Here is a 20452-nt window from a genome sequence, read left to right on the forward strand (position 1 = left end):
ACCATCCAGGACATAGAATAGGAGGACCATTCTCCCCTTCATCGTCCAGGACACAGAATAGGAGGACCATCCTACCCTTTATTATCCAGGACATGGAATAGGAGGACCATCCTACCCTTCACCATCCAGGACATAGAATAGCTGGATCGTCCTCCCCTTCACCATCCGGGGCCAGGCAGGACATCTAGGCGACTTGTGTCCAGCAGGTAACAGCCGGCTGTGGATATGCTCCTCAACAAAGCTGTGACATCGCCAAATGTGACTCGTCCAGCCCTCTGGGGGTAGCTGCTGCTGCTTCTGCTGCTATAGAGAGCCATTGGGATAGCCCAGCCTGCTGAGCAGAAGGGAGACGAGGCACGTAGAAGGACAACAAAAACATCTGAGACTTGTGTCTGTGTGTGTGTGCCTCCCTCCTCCCCCACACACCCATTGGGCACAGTGAAATCTTCACATCGTCACATCGATCGCCCCCCCTCCTCCCGGTGTGTGCGTGTGTGTGTGTCTGCTCCGGGACCCCTCCGCCCGTGGATGAGCTGAACAGGTGCAAAGTGAACATGGAGAGCGACCGGGACATGTACCGCCAGTTCCAGGACTGGTGCCTCAGGACTTATGGGGACTCAGGGAAGACCAAGACAGTGACCCGTAAGAAATACGAGCGGATCGTGCAGCTGCTCAATGGCTCCGAGTCCAGCTCCACGGATAACGCCAAATTTAAATTTTGGGTCAAATCGAAGGGCTTTCAGCTGGGCAATGCGGACGACGTGACGCCCGGAGACAAGCAAGTGCTCTACGTGCCCGTCAAGAGCTCGGTGAGTGCCTACATGGCAAGGGTGGCATAGCCTGACACAGGATCCGATGGGAGGAGGGGGAGGTGGGGGCTTTGTACTGCACCTCTCTGGTCCCTTTCTTTGTTTTCCCGGTGCCCTGTACCATTGGCTATTGTGCTGAAGGGTGCAATGTGTCACTTTGTAGCGATGGCACAGCGGCTTGCCACAATATGTCATGACACGACCTGATGGGCATGTGTTGGCGCATTGCCCTGTCCCTTCACTTCACACAGCAACCCCATCGTAGACTTTTCAATGCCTCCCTTCCCCATCATCATCTGACGCCAGCGTTTTATGGCTAGAAAAGGGTGTCTGACGCCTGGCCGGGCGCCCGGTTATGTGGGGCTTCCCCAAGGCTCATTGTCACACACATTGGGGATGATGGGGGTGATGATGAGGATGACTGTGGGGTCTGATGTGGATAGGCGTGTGTACACAGAGTGGAGGTGAGCGCCGGGGCTGTGTGCATTGATGCTGCTGGAACTAGTCAGCCGGGCTGCTGAACATCACCAGGCAGGCACATAGGCACTTGTCTTCCAGGACAAAGCTCAGCCAGCACCTACCTATCAGGAGCCACAAGTAGGTGGACACCTTTCATTCCAGGACTGCTGCTGCTGGGGAGAAATGCCATGGCAACATTTCCAACTACTTCAGCATAGTTTCTTTGTGATAGAATAATTTCTAATGTTTCCTTTGGCAATGGATGTTTCTTATCTATTGGCAACATGTGCCGTAGGTAAGAGCAAGTCAGATACTACAGTGTACATCTATCTATATTTATATATCACAAACACACACTTACCCAATAGATTTTCATTTCAAATATTGGACAAACATTGATACATCATTCTGCTCTAACTTTATAAAAGGTGTGCATATGATATCAAGAAGGTGACTCACACTGAATGACCCCAAGAGCTTACCATCTACTTTATCTGCTTCACTATATATTATCATTTCATGTGGAAAATACGAATTAAACACCATGGAAACATGTCCAACTACTTAATCATAGTTTCTTTGTGATGGAATGATTCAATTTGCATCATTGGGAAATGGATATGTCATATCCATTGGCAACAAGTAACATACAGCAAGTGAAACAGATACTACAGTGTGTATATAAAGCACACTTGTCTAGAATATTGTCATATCATTTCATTTTAAAGATTGAAAAGAGATTGATACATTATTGTGCTCTAACTAACTTTATAAGAGGTGTGTATATGATACCAAGAAGGTGACTCATACTGAATGACCCCAAGAGCTTACCATCTACTTCATGTGCTTCACCATATATTATCATTTTGTGTGGAAAAATATGAATTAAACGCCATGGAAACATTTTCAACTATTTAATCATAATTTCTTTGTGATGGAATGATTTAAATTGTTGCCGTTGACAATGGATATGTCATATCTATTGGCAACAAGTAACTAATAGAAAGGGAAACAGCTAATGCAGTGTGTATAGATATATATAGAGATATATATATCTATACACAGTAATACCTTGGTTCACGCAAACGCTTCTGTTCATGAACAATGCAGAACAATACAGAAAGTTGGGCAAAATGTTGCTTCCATTCGCAAACTCCACATCGGGTGACGAACACGACCTCAGCCATCTTCCCCGCTCTGACACATGGTCGTGGCTTCCTTTAGTCGAGATCGCGTTCTGATCGCAGTTTGGTTCGCAACCAATTCGGTTCACGACCAGAATCGTGGAACGAATTAAGCTCGTGAACCGAGGTACCACTGTATATATCACACACTTACACACACATATCCAGAATATTGTCATACAATTTAATTAACAAATTTGAAAGAAGATTAATACATCATCCTGCTTTAACAACACCAAGAAGGTGACTCATACTGAATGACCCCGAGAGCTTACTGTCTACTTTATGTGCTTCACTATATATTATCATGTTGTGTGGAAAATCCTAATTAAACACCAGGGGAATATTTCCATCTACCTAATCTTAGTTTCTTTGTGATGGAATGATTTCAAATGTTTCCTTGGGCAGTGGATGTATCTTATCTATTGGCAACATGTAAGTAGGAGTCAGTGAAACAGATACTACAGTGTAAATATATACAGATATTTATAGATAAAAACACACACACTTATTTTAAATATTGCCATGTATTTTAACTTTAAATATTGAAAAGACTTTGATGCATCATTCTTCTCTAAGTAACTTTATGAGAGGAGTGTATATGATACCAAAAAGTTGACTCATAATGAGTGAACCCAGAAGCTTACAGTCTACTTCATGTGCTTCACCATATATATATATATATATATATATATTTTTGGTGGAAAACCATAATTAGGTTACTAATAGGTTTTCTTACCTTTAGCTTGGTGTATGCCATGTATGATGAGGAATATTTTTTGCATAAGCTTCAATATTGTGATGTGGTTATAATTCTGTGTATTGATATGGGGATCTGTATGTAGTTTGATATATTTTGCGTCTTAATGATCTAAATCAGGGTCCTGAAAATGAAATGTGATTATAAGACATATAATAGGAGCAGCAATGAGATTCTGCTATGACTTCTGCTAGAATCCATCCTATATTTGCTATCCATGTTCCTATTTGTGCTTATAGACACTGTTCAGTTGTCTACAGATAAGAATATGAACTCCACGTGTGAGAATACACAGAGTGCGGAATTCTGTGTTCCATCGTCATGTCGTGGGTGACGGTGTGACAAGTGAAATAGGTTTTCTATGGCTTTAGTCCCAGTAAAAAAAAAAAACTGGTGTCCAGATTTAAAGCTGTCATCCAGCCCTCGGTGTCAGGGACTGGTACAGTTGTGTGACATCATCACAGCATGACATGGCAGTTCCCTGTCCCTGGCGCTGGTGCCTGTGATCTCCCTTTGTTTATTTTGGCAGGCAGAAATATCCCTAGAGTGCTTTATAGTAAATTGTGAATTCCTATTACATTTAGGAAAAAATAGTGTTACACCTTCAATACCTGAACAAAATAAACAAATAATCTCACTCTCTGAAATGATTCAATTATCACATTATGCATAAATAGTACGACACCATTTAGTGACACATTAGTTGCCAATACTTAAAAAATGTTTTTAAGGGGAGCTCTTTTGCAGATGCAGAGTTACTAAGCAAGTGACGCATGTTAAAGTGACACTAAACTCAGAAATTAAAGTGTAATTAAAGTCTTGGTTTTTTTTTCCCTTCTTTTTTTGCATATATCTACTGCTAGCAAGCAGTAGATATATTCAAAAACATTAAAAAAATAAAAAAGTTAACAAAAAAGGTAATTACTTACCTGTGTCTTCGCCGCTCGCTCCCGTCTGAAGATCTGAAGACTCTCGAGTGGCTGTGAAGGGTTATGGGGCAGGCGCATGCGCAGTAGAGATCTACGGCTGGGAGAAGAGGAGAGACACAGAGTAAGTCAATGCAGGCAGCCCGGCAGCATGTACCCGCACAGACACCGTGGGACACAGAAGACACAGCAGTCAGTGATGGATCAGAGACCGGAACCAGCACTGGAGGGACTCCTTAAAACAAGTGGAAGGAACGAGATGATCGGAACAAGATGCATCATTTGAGGTAAGTCCTTAAAGCAGCATTGGAGGGGGGGGGCGGGGGGAACTGTGACCTTAATGTCACGTTAAATCTTGGAAATGCATTCAAGTACCTTAACTATTACTAAAAATTGATCTTATTTGTGTATCACTCGGCTGTAGATCCTCAAATCATCTCTGAATTGGTGTTGACACTGTGATTCCTTCTGGGGGGTGGCTACATTTGTTCCCCATGTCAGGACAATGTCAGCACCAATTCAGAGATGATTTGAGGATCTACAGCTGAGTGATACACAAATAACATACATTATTTGTTACTAGTTCAGGTACTTGAACGCATTTTTAAGATTTAATTGCTGAGTTTAGTGTCACTTAAAGTATTGGAGGACAATCATTGGTGCACTCTCTTTTAAATTGCATTATACAATTTTAATATTTAAATAAGCCTTTTTTTTAGCAATATTAAGATGATAATAAAAGAGTTTAAGAACGAAATGAAATGTCAGAAACAGAGGACTTATTATCAAGTAGAAGACTGTTCAAACACAAGGACATTTTCCAGGGACACAAACCTCCAAAACCTAAGACTCGCTGGAAATCAAGGACATTCAGCGGCTCTGCCATCGCAGTGGTCACAGTCTGAATCTCTTTGGCCTGTGTTTCAAGGCAGGCTGTATTTTTATTCTGTGGTTGCCTCCTTCAGGTCTGCTGAGAATCTAATTCATAATCCACCGCCTTTACTATGGTGTAAACTTTCTTGCGATTTACCGGGTGCCTGACACCCTCTGACAATGCTGTATGACCTTTTGTGCTAGGTTCTCTCTTTCTCTCAGTAACAACTTCCTTGTGGAAAGATCGTAGATTATTGGAATGTATCTCTCTCTGTTCCACCTCCCGTTTACTCCTTCACATTGCAAACAGCACATGTTCCAGTTTCCTAATAGGAAGGACATGCCATGTGGAATTTAACCCCTTATTTTTAAAATCATTTTATTGTAGAATAAAAATGACATTTTCAATGTCCAGCCAAAAAGTTCCCTTCTTTGTCTTTCAATAGTTTAGTGAAGTGTTAAAACCTTAGGCTGACCATTCATAGTTATATAATTATTCAAGTTGAAAAAAAGACACAGATCTATTCAATTCAACCTATAGAGAAAAATAAGAAAATAGAGAAACCTTCATAAACAAAACGCTATGCCCACAGTTACCCACAGTTGATCTGGAGGAAGGCAAAAATAATTTAAAAAATATTTCCTGTTCCCTTGCAATGGGAACATTCCCTGGATTGACAACCTCTGGTGTTTTATAGAGCCGTTTCACAGGGGCACCTTCAGTTCCGATCAGCACCGGATCCATGCACAGATCCCATGTTGATCGGAGCCGTTGTCACTAGGGATGCACCGATACCAATACTAGTATCGTTATTGGTGCCGATACTGAGTATTTGGGCGAGTACTCGTACTTGCCCAAATGCTCCGATGCCTAGCCTGATGCTTGAGTTTCTGGTATCAGGAAGCCGGGCAGGGAGTCATTGTACGCAGCCCGGCTTCCTGATTGGCTGGGAAGCCAGCTCCATGCTCCCTTGTCACTTGATGACGAGGGAGCATGGAGACGGCTTCCCTGCTAATCGGGAAGCCATGGCAAGTCTTTACACCCTCCTCCTGATTACCTTAATGGGACGTCCGGTATCGGTATTCAGCATCAGCGAGTATCGATAAAAAAATACCGGTACTCGTACTCGATAACAAAAAAACGTTATCGTTGCATCCCTAGTTGTCACCATTGTGACATCCACATCCTTTGCAATAAAGGAGAAAAACAACTATCCGGACCCATGTTAGGCCTATGGGTAGTCAGGTGCAAGCAGACAAGTGTCAGTTTACATCTGATTACCACCGATCCATCACATTCAGGTCCGCCAAAACAGATCTCCTTTCCATTTTTTCTTCCAGATTTATGGGGTGGGAGGGTAATCAGATCTAAATAGATGCACATGCATTTACGTCCTGCTGCCCATAGAGTTACTTTGGGTTTCCTATTAGATCCACCTGATCCTCCAATAGCCGCAGTGGGACATTCCTACATCCACCCTGTTTAGCATGGATGGAGGAATCTGCTAGATTTTTCTCTAATCTCCTGGCTGAGCAAATAATCTAAAATTGTATCGACAGCTTTAGTCCCAATTCACACTGCCGCGCATATACGTGCGTATTGTACCATATGCAACACATGCAAATAAATGGCTCAATACACATAGCCGCGTATGGAGCCGTATATTTGCATAGCGTATATATGCTCATAAACAGGATGGAACAGAGATGCGTCCGGGCAGCGTATTGCAGCGTATTTACGCGCACATACGCGTGTTTACGCGCTTACATGCGTACAGGACATTAAAAATTACATTACGAGTAATGCATTCTGGGATTGCATATAGTGCACGCATATACGCATATATGCACGTACATGCGTATAAATACGCATATATACGCAATATACAATTTTGCTCTTGCGTTGTGTGTGAATGAGGCCTTAGTCAGGGTTCTGTTGCTTCCTGGTGACAAGATAGGGCATGAGAGAAAACTTCCCCAGGGGACACACAGAGAGAGCAATGGAAGCATGACTGAGGGTTTAACACAGGGGGGTAGGCAACTTTGGCACTCCAGCTGTGGTGGAACTACAAATCCCTTCATGCCTCTGTCTTTAGGAGTCATGCCTGTGGCTGTCAGAATTTTGCAATGCCTCAAGGGACTAGTAGTTCCACAACATCTGGAGTTCCAAGGTCTTTCCAAAGTTTTTGCTACATTTCCATTTTTATATGTAGCTATTGGCCGTTTGAAGCTTTTAAAATAATGTCTTTTGTTTGAAACTCTAAGGTGCCTATTTATAAACATCAGCAACATAAGTGCTCTTGCTTTGATTGTACTTTGCCCAATTTTGGCACTAAATTCCACTGTTTTTACTGATGCTCATGTGGCCATTGTAGGCACTTTTGGTGGTGGACACGTCTCAGCATGGGTGGTCTGCAGCTATGTAGCCCCATATCCAACAAACTGTAATGCACTGTGTGTGTGTTCAGACACCTTTCTATCAGAACCATCATTACATTTTACATTAATTTGTGTTACAGTAGCTCTTCTATTGGATCGGACTACACGGGCCATCCTTCGATTCGCACATGCATCAATGTGCCTTGGCCGCCCATGACCCTGTAGCGGCCCAATTGGACCAATTTTGGTAGGTCCTGGCCACTGCAAACTGAGAACATCCCACAAGAGCTGCAGTTTTGGAGTTGCTAGCTATCACAATTTGGCTCTTGTCAAAGTCGCTCAAATCGTTACGCTTGCCCATTTTTCTGCTTCCAACACATCAATTTCAGGGACAAAATGTTAATTTGCTGCCTAATATATACCACCTACTTCCAGGTGGCATTGCAACATGATAGTTATTCCCTTCACCTCACAGTGGTCATAAAGTTATGGCTGATCGGTGTATATCTTTAACCTTTTCCCTGCTAGCCCTGTATGCCTTACGGCCCTGTAAACGGACTCCCAGTCTGTTTACCTGTGCAATGCCAACTGTCGGCCTGACACTGAAAGCGATTCTGGTGGCTGACAACCCATCGGATCACTTCCAGGTGCCAGTAAACAGAGCCCCTCCCTGCCCCACATGCCCTGCCTTGCTTCCTGGGCTTGCTGTACCTCATGCAGGCCCGGGTCCAGCATCGTAGGCATCAGCAAGTAGGGGAGAAAGAGACCAACAAACATGTTTGCTGATCCCCCTCCTCCCCCCCCCAGCTGTCAGAAGTGGGGGATAAAGCTGATCAAGCACGATGAAAATATGATAAAATATTGAATTCAATACACCCTCTTTGGGACAAAATCCAGCCCATATTAGTAGGGGTGAGTACTTTTTTTTCCTCATCCTTCTGGCTTCCAGTGAATAATGCTCAGGGCTAATAACAGTACAGGTGGGATGATGAGGGAAGAGTGCTTGAATTACAGGGCTGAAGGGTACACCGTGAAGTGTAAATTGTTTTCATGCATGTATTTGTGCATGAATATGTAAAAGATAATGGACCTCATGGATAACTACTGAAGTAAAAGAAAGTGTGCGTGTTGGCCTTGGGAATCTTCATTCTATTTTATAGAGCATATAAGAATTTTAAGCATCTTACTGATGGCTGTGGCAAACAAGCACTTTTCTATTTTTTTATTTCAAGGACAATTTATGCATCGATACAATAGTACAATATAATCTGTTGGGCACATTTCTGGTTGTAAAAGTCTGCAGTTCACAGATATAAAAGCTTCATCGATAAGTTTGGAAACAGAAATCATAAATTGGTTTGGTATAATCAGACCAACAAAGATTTTAGTTGCTATGGATTATTGCACACCACTGCTATTAGCACAATGTAATGACTGTAACTTAGTGTAGGCAAGGCATGGATAGGCAACTCTTGAGAGGTGGAGATCTACCTGAACAACATGGAAGAGATCAAAGACCAGCAGGGTGCAGCACCCTTTTTGTGTGAAGATAACATAGCAAAGTTCTATTAAAAAGTAAGGAAGGTTTGAAAATAAGCCTACCCCACCCCAACATAATAACTGTCTTTTTACTTCTTCCTTTAGCTCATCCCACACAATTATTACCTTTTGTATCACCTGCCCTCCTACTACTAGATTGTAAGCTCTTACGATCAGGGCCCTCCTGTATTGAAATTATATTGCATCTGTATTGTCTCCCTCCATTTTGTAAAGCACTGTGCAAACTGTTGGCACAATATAAATCCTATATTATACTAATAATAACTTAGAAAATATAATAATATAAATGGCACTGTAAAAATAGAAACATATCCTACCTTTAATCTTCAGTGAGAAACTTGGCATTCACTTTCATTCACACGTTTTTCATGTCTGGAGAATGATTAATCAACCCTATGTCTGAAGCGGAGGTTATGTATAGAGTGCAGGGGTCAGGAGTTTGCAATGTACAGAATGCAGATATCACGAGTGTGTTGTGTACAGAGGGAAGGGGTTAGGAGTGTGCTGTGTACAGAGTGCAGGGGTCAGGAGTATGTAACAATCCACAGGGACATAGCCCTCCAAACTTTTTGAGCCTAAACACTGTAAACCAACTTTTGAGCTACACATTTAAACCTGAACTATGGGCACACACACTGTCATTTAAATATATTCCTCAATAGCCGCAAAAGGATATAATCTACTTAGTGTGCACCAATCATCTTTGCTAATCTAGCTGTTACCTTGTAAAAGTAGCAGTGATGTCATTACCATGTTTCCCCTAGTGTGAGCAAAAAGCAGATCTTTTGGAGTGACCTAGCAGGTCCACCCACTACAGATTGCCTGCAGAAAAGGGGGCGGATACAAGACCAGGCCCCATGCAGAAGGAGAGAGAGCAGCAGAGACTGGTCCTTATTATAGAAAGCACCTACATAGAGACAACCTTTTTACTTCAGAGATCTGAAAGAAAATGCACAAAGTACACCAAGTAAGAATACACATGCCTCTTGTATTTCGACATTATTTGCTTATCCCGGAATTCAGCTTTAAACAAGTTAATGTCAAGGTGGAGTGCTGTACTAAGTAACGTCTTTTAAGTCATGAAAACTCCATTTGCACGGCTATGACTTTGTAAATGGTAGCAGGTGCATCCACTTTTTCTCTAATTAGTCATAAATGTGCAAGCTTGGTGTTTACTGTGACTTGAGTGATAGCACTAGGTATGATATTTACTGAATGTTATGATTACATTCTATGCTGCCCATAAGTACAAAGTAGTGTGGTTTATTAGAGCTGTGCTTTTTGAATCATTATTTCTATTACCATCATTATCATTATTTCCTTTAGACACCCCTGAAAAGTTACAATCTATAATTGCATAAGCAGCCATCCCATAGAGAGACCTATATTAAAAATGTATTGCTTAGAAAGATGAGCTGAGCCACAGCTTCACGACGTCAGTGGCAAGTGGAAATCTCTGCATCTCAACATCTCTAGAGGGTAAAAACTAAGTTAAATCTTGTTATAAAATAATACATTTCTGATGTGTAAGGTACACAAGTATGCATCTTATATGAATGATCATACCTGGGAGAGGGTCTTCCACTGTAAAAGAAAACTGAAGCCCTTGCTGGGTGCTATTACATGACTGATCATATCTGGGAGATTCTATATGATTGTTTATATCTGGGTGCTTCTGTATGACTGATCATATCTGGGAGATTCTATATGACTTATCATATCTGGGAGATTCTATATGACTTATCATATCTGGATGTTTTTATATGACTGATCATATCTGGGTGCTTCTATGTGACTGATCATATCTGGGAGAGGGGTCTCCCATGGTAAAAGAAAACTGAAGCCCTTGCTGGGTGCTATTATATGACTTATCATATTTGGGTTCTTCTATATGACTGTTTATATCTGGGTGCTTCTGTATGACTGATCATATCTGGGAGAGGGGTCTACCATGGTAAAAGAAAACTGAAGCCCCTGCTGGCTGATATTACATGACTGATCATATCTGGGAGATTCTATATGACTGTTTATATCTGGGTGCTTCTGATCATATCTGGGAGAGGGGTCTTTCACTGTAAAATAAAACTGAACTCCTTGCTGGGTGCTTCTATATGACTGATCATATGTGGGTGCTTCTATATGACTGCTCATATCTGGGTGCTTCTATTTGACTGATCATATCTGGGTTCTTCTATATGACTGATCATATCTGGGTTCTTCTATATGACTGATCGTATCTGGGTGCTTCTATATGACTGATCATATCTGGGTTCTTCTATATGACTGATCATATCTGGGTGCTTCTATATAACTGATCATATCTAGGTTCTTCTATATGACTGATCATATCTGGGTTCTTCTATATGACTGATCATATCTGGGGTCTTCTATATGACTGATCGTATCTGGGTTCTTCTATATGACTGATCGTATCTGGGTGCTTCTATATGACTGATCGTATCTGGGTTCTTCTATATGACTGATCGTATATGGGTTCTTCTATACGACTGATCGTATCTGGGTGCTTCTATATGACTGATCATATCTGGGTTCTTCTATATGACTGATCGTATATGGGTTCTTCTATATGACTGATCATATCTGGGTTCTTATATATGACTGACCATATCTGGGAGAGGGGTCTTCCACTGTAAAAGAAAACTAAAGCCCTTGCTGGATGCTTCTTTTTCTGCCTTATTCAGCAAAGCAGTTCAATAATCTAAGTTCAGGTACATGGTACAGTGACACCCACAGTAACTAACCAGATATCTGTCTGCTGAAGTACAGTCACTGGAAGATAAGATCTGATTGGTTACCATGTTTTTCCTTTCCTCTTTTTCACTTTGAATAAGCAGTATAGAATGCTGTTTGGGGGAATATGGAATATATATTAAACAGAGCAGAAAACCCTTTTAATGCTACACGAGCTGACAAAACATAGATACATTGTACTTTTAGGAACTGACTTGACGTTTTAGGTGGCTGTAGGAACATCTGTGTATCTGTTTTGTTAAAGCAGCATATTTCTTTACCAAGGTATGTGTAAGGCCCCACGCACACGTGTGTCTGGGGATAACTGCGCCAAGAATTTGCAGATTCTTGCGGCAGGAATCCCAGGTGTATCCATACAGTTGTGGCCGATGTGCCCAAACAAGTCAGTGACAGGGTAACAGTGCCCGCCACATCTGTCTGGGGCTGTCCACATGTAATTGTACATGGAATGATTACTTGGGGATCGGGAGAGGGAAGAGATGCTTGTTCCGGGATGCAATTTCTTAGCGTCAAGGGACAAACATCTATCCAAATATGTAGGTAAGCGCTCCATGTACGATTACATGTGGACAGCCACGTACAGATAAAGCCGCTGCTACCTTGCCATTGACTTGAATAGGCACAGCGGCCACATCTGTATGGACACACCTGGGATTCCTGTCACAAAAATCCACAGGTTCTTGTCAGAGGAATCCCCAGATGCCGTGTGGATGAGGCCTTATGGTATTCAGTCCTTCTATTTCTTTTTTTGGAGCTGTGCATTTAGGGGTCAGCTGGTCAAGCTTATTCCTCTTTGTCTTTTGCAGTCCCCAGCATCCCTACAATGCCCATAACCTTTACCCAGTGGGATTATTTTATGAATAACATTTTGCCCCCAATCACGCTTGGTTGTATCCATTTTCAGGCGAGTTTGGAGCTGTTTTTTTAGCAACTTTGTGCATTTTGTCTTTCATGTGGTTTTATGCTTGAACGTTTTTGTTTTAGCTAATGGAAAGCTAATTACTAGGTGGAGGAGACAGCTGTTGGGTGCAAAATTGTGCACAAAATGTGTTTTCAGTACGCTTTCCAGGTTCTTCCTTTAGGGTTTCAAGATATAAACGACAGGCAGCACAACGCTCAGGTGTGAACGGGAACCATTAAAAAGAATGGAATTTCCGCATGTTGAGCGTTGTAGCGCTTCAGGAAACATGCAACAAAAAACTGAAGTGTGAATGGGGACTTGATAAAGTCATATAGAAAGCAGTAATGTTGTGTAAGTCCTTAGCAACCAATCAGAAGTAATTTCTCACTGGTCCAGTTACAGTAAACCGATTCTGATCTGGTTGCTATGGTTTGCTTTGTACATCACTATTACTCTTTGCTGTATTGTATGTTTTACCCAGTTGTGTATAAAGCTGAAGAATCTTGCTTGTGAATAAGTGCTTGTGTATGAAGGTAAACAGACCTGAAGATCTGCTGCTGCTGCTGCTGGTTTCTTTTCCTGTATATTTTGCTTGCCGGAGCTACGAATTAGCTCCATTGATTTCCTTTGGGATCTTCTTACACAGTGACAGGTATGGCAGCATGGTCAGTGATGGGAGGAACTTCACAGTGGCAGATCTTCACAGAAGGGCTTCATAGTAAATAAACAAAAGGCACACTAATCATTTTACAATCAGTACGGTATATGATTCATTATGGCCACAGATTTCAGCTAAAGGATCGTTCAGTTTTTGGTGGTCACGTGTTGAATCTGCGGCCAATTAAGATATCACATGCAGATTCCAGTGGTGGGGTTTAGTTAGTTTGTGTCCCCTAATAGTGGTGTCACACTCTTTGCAGCTAGCGTCTCTCATTTTTCTTGTCTTTTACATGATGGCAAATCCATCAGACGCCATCACTTGGCTTTGTAATGCCTCTAAGAATTGGGTGGGAATATGAATTCTGGAAGCAATATATTGCTATGTGTAAAAGGACAGAGAATGTGATTTATCTCGCAAGCAACCATGTAGAACTAAAATACTATTCTGGCTGGAGGTTGCTCTTAATGATAAAAATATTTAGACAATATTATATTTTACATTCTGGAGTTATTATACTTGTGAGATGGACATTGATAGAAATTGGCTTGTTAGATATCAACAGTGTACTGCATGTGAAGATTGGGTGCTGTTTGTGGGGAACCCCAGGGGTACACATGCGTCTTCAACACAGTCCGATATAAATAAACAGTTTTTATTTCATCCAGCGGTAACAGAACAAACAGCTTTCTTCAGCAAAACGGTAAAGTAAAAGGCTTTCCTCATCAAACATAAAGATAAAGTCCTTCAATAAGATTGCACTGCGTAGTGCGTTTAGGTGATCTCACCAAGATAGAGTCCACTTGCTTCTGAGCAGCCACACACACACCGACCTTTCTGTCTGTCTCTCAGCTTCCCCACTCCTCTCTCACCTGTGTTACCTTTTAACAGGAAGGGCTGTATAGGGAAGTACCTGCCCTCCCAAGTTAACCCCTTCTTTGCTCTCAGCCCTGCTGACTCTCCACATGATGTATTCGATATACAGTATGTATGAACATCTACTAGAGTAGGACTCATTATTAAAACTGGCTGACACAAGAGCTGTCTTTGAACCATAACAGCCAATCACTTACATACCAGGCCTTGAAAATGGCAATTTGAACCATACCGATTGCTGTGGAGCAATGGCAGCAATTCATATTTCATGTGTTTCATTAGACCAGCCAATCTAAACCAGGGTGCCGTGGCCCACTGATGTGCCTTCTGGCTTTCTCAGGGGCTCCTCAAAATGTTGTGGTGTTGGGACTGTGATGTGAAGGGGGGAATGAGGACTGATGTGAAGCTTTCTCCTGATGTGAAGGGGGCAACTGATGCAAAGGGTGACTGATGTGAAAGGGGGCAACTCTTATATGAAAAATGGGCTCCTGATGTAAGGGGGGCAACTGATGCAAAGGGTGACTCTAATTTGAAAGGGGGCAACTCCTATATGATAAATGGGCCCCTGATGTGGAAGGGGCAACTGATGCAAAGGGTGATTCTAATGTGAAAGGGGGAACTCGTATATGGTAAATGGGCTCCTGATGTGAAGGCGTGACTGATGCAAAGGGTGACTGATGTGAAAGGGGCAACTCTTATATGAAAAATGGGCTCCTGATGTAAAGGGGGCAACTGATGCAAAGGGTGACTCTAATGTGAAAGGGGGGAAATCCTATATGATAAATGAGCCCCTGATGTGAAAGGGGCAACTGATGCAAAGGGTGACTCTAATGTGAAAGGGGAACTCGTATATGATAAATGGGCTCCTGATGTGAAGGTGTGACTGATGTGAAAGGGGGGAAATCTTATATGATAAATGGGCTCTTGATATGAAGGGGGCAACTGATGCAATAGGTGACTGATGTGAAAGAGGGGAACTCTTATATGAAAAATGGGCTCCTGATGTGAAGGGGCAACTTATGCAAAGCGTGACTGATGTGAAAGAGGGGAAATCTTATATGATAAATGGGCTCCTAATGTGAAGGGGGCAACTGATGGAAAGGGTGACTGATGTGAATGGGGGGGAAATCTTATATGATAAATGGGCTCCTAATGTGAAGGGGGCAACTGATGGAAAGGGTGACTGATGTGAATGGGGGGGAAATCTTATATGATAAATGGGCTCCTAATGTGAAGGGGGCAACTGATGGAAAGGGTGACTGATGTGAATGGGGGGGAAATCTTATATGATAAATGGGCTCCTAATGGGAAGGGGGCAACTGATGGATAGGGTGACTCTGATGTAAAGGGGGGGAAATCGTGACTTGAAGGGGGCAGTTCGATGTGAAGGGGGATGTCCACTTTTCTGTGTGTTTTTGCGCAGGGTCCCCCTTAAAATCTATTACATTTTAGACTGGGGACCCTTAGACAAGATTTTGCATACAGACAAACAGACCTCCTGTATGTTGTATCTTATATGGTTGATTGTTGTGTCAAAACATTTTTACATATTTCTTTTGTTTGCAATGTTTATTTTTTATCTGCTTCTATTTATCTCTAACTAAGGATAGAAAACAAAACGTTTTTGATTTATTGTGTGCATTGTTTTCTTTTATGCTTGATCTGGACATGCTTCATGCTGCATGCTTTCATACCATCATAGCAGGAGGAACAGTCCATATCTCCACTACATTTTCATTCCTATGCTGATTGAAAAAGAAATTGTAGAGCCTTCATCCACACACGATTTAATCAGGAGCCAACGCATGCTAATATTCAGATATAAATGAATCTAATTGAAATCATCTGCTGCAGAACATCTTAAAAGAACATCTGTCAGTCAGAAGCCTATGTCAGCCTGCTTTCTGACAGGCTGGAGGTGCTGCGGAGGCCATGGCTTCTTATTTGTGAAGAAGTGGCATCCCATGGTGACCCAGCTCATTAAAATCTTACCAGCCTGAGAGGAATGACACAGCTCCCCCACCACCTGCTTTTCAGGCTAGAGGGAGGTAGGAGAGGGACCAAACCTGAGGCTGGCAGGGGGGAGGGGCAGCTGAATGAAAATCTGCTGCAGAGTTGATGAGGGCTGTGTGGAAGGTGGAGAACGGAGAAAAAAACATGGGGAAGGGAGATAAGACCCGGGGCTAAATACAGCAATATGAAGGAGGAGTTGGATGTTTGTTGGATGAATGGAAATGGCTGGCAGGCTGGTGCCGGGACTCTATTCATGTACCTGACCTGACCTGTGATAACACGTCATGGACTGAAGTGGAGCAGACCGGTTTCTATACAGAACATATGGGTCTGTGATCTTAATTCATTCAGAGTGTCCCATTTACACTGCAGCAGAGTGTTCCCTTAGTTTCTGTAGATATCCTGGGTAGTTTTGGCTCTTAAGGCCCCGTTCACACCTTTACGTTTTGTCGCGCGTTCAACGCTCTATGAACGCTCAACAAAACGTACAAACATTAAAATCCCATTGTTTTCTATGGGTCTGGTTCACACCTTTCCGTATTTCCGCCCGTCTGAAACGCCCTACAAAACGGCCTACGCTCAAACAAGTACATGTACTTCTTTGGGCCGTTTTGTAGGGCGTTTTACATTGGGATACAGCCAAGTAGCCTTCGGAATCGCGCGACGGTCGTGCAACTTTTTACCGCGAATCGCAGTAAAAAAACCACGCGACAGACGCGCATATTCAATACGCCTAGGTGTGAACCCAGCCTTAGAGATTGGAAAGCTCCCACTTCCAGACAGAAATGTGCTTTGCGGAACTTCATACATTGGCAAAAATTGAACGGCCCTAACATTAGATTAATTTGATAACTAGTTGTTTTATGTACAAATACTGTCATTGGTCATATGGTCATTATAATCACTGTATATGGTCATTATAATCAATCTATACAAACAGATTGTAGCAAAGTATGGTATGAAGAAAATATTTTCAGAGGGTTACAGTGTATCTAAAGCCCAAATGTTTTTTGTTTGTTTTGAATAGAGTGGTGATGGGTTAGAACATTGGTGTCCAAACTGTAGCCCCTTGCATGCCTTTAACCGGCCAGTGGGTGCTATTCCTCCCAATAACACCAACAATGGGGCACGATTCCTCCTACTGACATCAATGATGAGGCACAATTCCTAACACTGACACCAATGACGGGGCACAATTCCACGCACAGACACTAATGACGGGGCACAATTCCTCCCATTGACACCAATGACTGGGCACTATGCCTCCCACTGGCACCAACAATGGGGCACAATTCCTCCAATTGACATCAATGATGAGGCACAATTCCTCGCACTGACACCAATGATGGGGCACAATTCCTCGCACTGACACTAATGATGGGGCACAATTCCTCCTATTGACACCAATGACTGGGCACTATGCCTCCCACTGGCACCAACAATGGGGCACAATTCCTCCTATTGACATCAATGACAGGGCACAATTCCTCGCACTGACACCAATGATGGGGCACTTTTTCTCCCACTGACGCCAATGACGGGGCACTTTTCCTCCCACTGACGCCAATGACGGGGCACTTTTCCTCCCACTGACGCCAATGACGGGGCACTTTCCCTCCCACTGACACCAATGACGGGTACTATTTCTCCCATTGATAACATACAATGGGACACTGTTTACTCCACTGACACCAATAATGAAGCACTATTACTCTACTGACACCAATAAAAGGGGCACTATTACTCCACTGACACCAATGATGGGCACTAGTCCTCCCACTGACACCAATGACGGTGTGCTATTCCTCCTATTGACACCAAACAATGGGGCACTATTACTTCACTGATACCAATAATGGGGCACTATTACTCCACTGACACCAATGATGGGCACTAGTCCGTCCGCTGACACCAATGATGGGGCACTTTTTCTCCCAGTGACACCAAACAATAGGGCACTGTTTACTCCACTGGCACCAATAATGGGGCACCATTTCTCTTATTGACACCAAACAATGGGGATCTTCTACTCCACTGACACCAATAATGAGGCATTATTCCTCACACTGACCTCTGAGCATAGAGGAATTATTTACTCCCACCAACCTCTTGCAGTGACATTTTCTACTACTGGCCACAGTTTGGCCAACTTAGTCAAGGGCTTTTTTAGGTGTGTCCCCACTGGGAAAATTTGCCCTCTCCATTTTCCTCCAACCGAAAGTTGTGCAATGGTTGTAAGGTGTATGGCCGCCTTTACACCGCTGACATCTGGACTCCGAGTTACATTACTGACCTCTGTACTGTTGACCTTTGTACTGTGCATCACAACGCTGGACTGTAGACTCCGCGTTGTTACTGATCTCTGTACTCTACACCACTGACCTGGCGGAGTTAAGGTCGGGGCAGGGTAGGGGTTAGGTGGGTAACTGGTGGTGAGTAACTTTTAAGGCCTGGCTAGTAGCTCAGGTCTTGAAATTTTGAGCCCTGCCCTATTCAATACAGAACAGTGTAGCTAATTAAAAACAATAGTGGATATTGCTATCGCCAGGGCCTGCATTCTACAAGTTATTCATAAAATGAATGCAGTGATGTAGAGCCTATAGTATCACATGGAGATTGTGCTGCATAATGCTGCATGATAGGAAGAGAGGCTGGTCACATGACTGACAGATCATGTGATTAGGCGCTCCTCATCCCTGCCCTTTTTTTTTTTTTTTTTATACCAATATAAAAATAAATGGGACTTTGCTTGCTTCAGAGTCCTAAAGCAAGTAAAGCACTAACCACATTTGTAAAGCATATTGCTGTACTTTATAGGTCTGTCTTTTTAAGCAGTGGTATGTCCAAAGCAATCTCTACTCTTGAGAAAGGAAGGCCTATCAATGGGTTAATTCGTTGTAAATCCCTTGCAGGTATATGCTATTAAAATGCTGGCCCCACTACACATAAGTACACTAGAAGGGCACCTATACCTTTAAAGGGATTTGTGATTAGGCTTTGATAGAAGCAGTCATTTCTTGAATGACATAATAGTTATAGAACAGTAAGTCAGTGGATAAGTTCAGCTTTACTTCCCTAGAACTATCATGCGGCACATGAGGCAGTGAAAGCCTGCTTCCGGCAGGGACTGATCATGCTGATGTTTTGCTTTGTGACAGATTACCTTTATACTGATGCAGTGCATTTGGTGCCACCTATTTTGAATCCCACTCAAACATACCTAGGCAGCACAGCACAGTGTGCACTTGCATTGTAGTGGACCACAACGCACGGATGTGAACCATTTTGTGAATTTCTGCACAGTAAAGTGTTGCGTTAACATCATGCATTAACACAGTCCATATTTCTGAATGAGGTCCTAAAATGAATTTGTCCTGATAGGAGTGCTTCAATCATTCAAGGGTTAGAAGATCAGTCAGTAGATAATGCTGGGATGTGGGAATTGCCTCCCATTATTTTAAGCTCCTAGCATATTAGGCCAAGACTCTAATTGCCCTGTGTATAGGCCAGTCATGGTCATTTTACGACCCCTGGGACACATCAAGCTCTTTGGCTGTACCTGTCTTGCCCACAGTCCAGGCATGTGCCAAGTGTTGGTTCTGTCTGGATAGCGATCGCTGACCTGTGCTTGATTACGGCTGGCTGACAGTGGTTGCACTGGCACAGGCCCCCTTCCTCTTTAGTCGTTGGTTGCTAGGAACACTGGTGGTCATAGTAGCCAGTGACATTGAATGTGTTCCCACCCCTAGCATTACAGGAGGACAGAAAAGTGTATTCTGTCCTCTCCTGCAGCCTGTTCCACTTCCCCTCTCCCGCCTCTGGCCTACTAATAAAGTAGTAAAATAAGGTATGTGGGGACAATAATAGAAATTGGCACTCTAAAGGGAACAAACACTGTAAGGGGGCACTCTAATGGGGGCAATAATAAAATCATATAATTTAAAAGCAATAACATTCATATTGAGCAGAATTAAGTTTAGCCTATGGGTTCTGCCCTCCACAACAGTCTCAGTTTCTCATGTGGCCTCTTGAGAAAATTAATTTCCCACCCCATTTTCAGTCCCTCATCTTGAGTAGGTGACATCACTGTGACCTAAGACACGTTTGGAGGTACCTGAAAATCCATAACCTGCCCCAATCTACAGTGCAAAATGACATGTTCAACCACTGTAAACAATGTGGTTCAGTTGGCCACACTCCTGTGATCTAGGAGCCCTTATGTGGGCTCTGGCCTCCTTGTCGAGAATGAGAAAACCAGTCAGCGTTCCTTGTTTAAATGACC

General features: G+C 42.8%; 1 protein-coding gene across 3 annotated transcripts in view; it reads left to right on the forward strand.

Annotated features, from left to right (window-relative positions):
- Positions 1–222: 222 nt before the first annotated feature.
- The window catches only part of NOL4 (nucleolar protein 4), a 256570-nt gene continuing 236340 nt past the window's right edge, over positions 223–20452 (forward strand). For all 3 annotated transcript variants that reach the window (XM_018555318.1, XM_018555320.1, XM_018555321.1), the window contains exon 1: positions 223–809. In XM_018555318.1, coding sequence (XP_018410820.1) covers positions 555–809 — 255 coding nt within the window. In that variant the 5' untranslated portion in view covers positions 223–554. The remainder of the gene's footprint in view (positions 810–20452) is intronic.

The sequence above is a fragment of the Nanorana parkeri genome, unplaced genomic scaffold (genome assembly GCF_000935625.1).
Source record: "Nanorana parkeri isolate BGI_ZX_2015 unplaced genomic scaffold, ASM93562v1 scaffold191, whole genome shotgun sequence".
Classification (NCBI taxonomy): Eukaryota; Metazoa; Chordata; class Amphibia; order Anura; family Dicroglossidae; genus Nanorana; species Nanorana parkeri.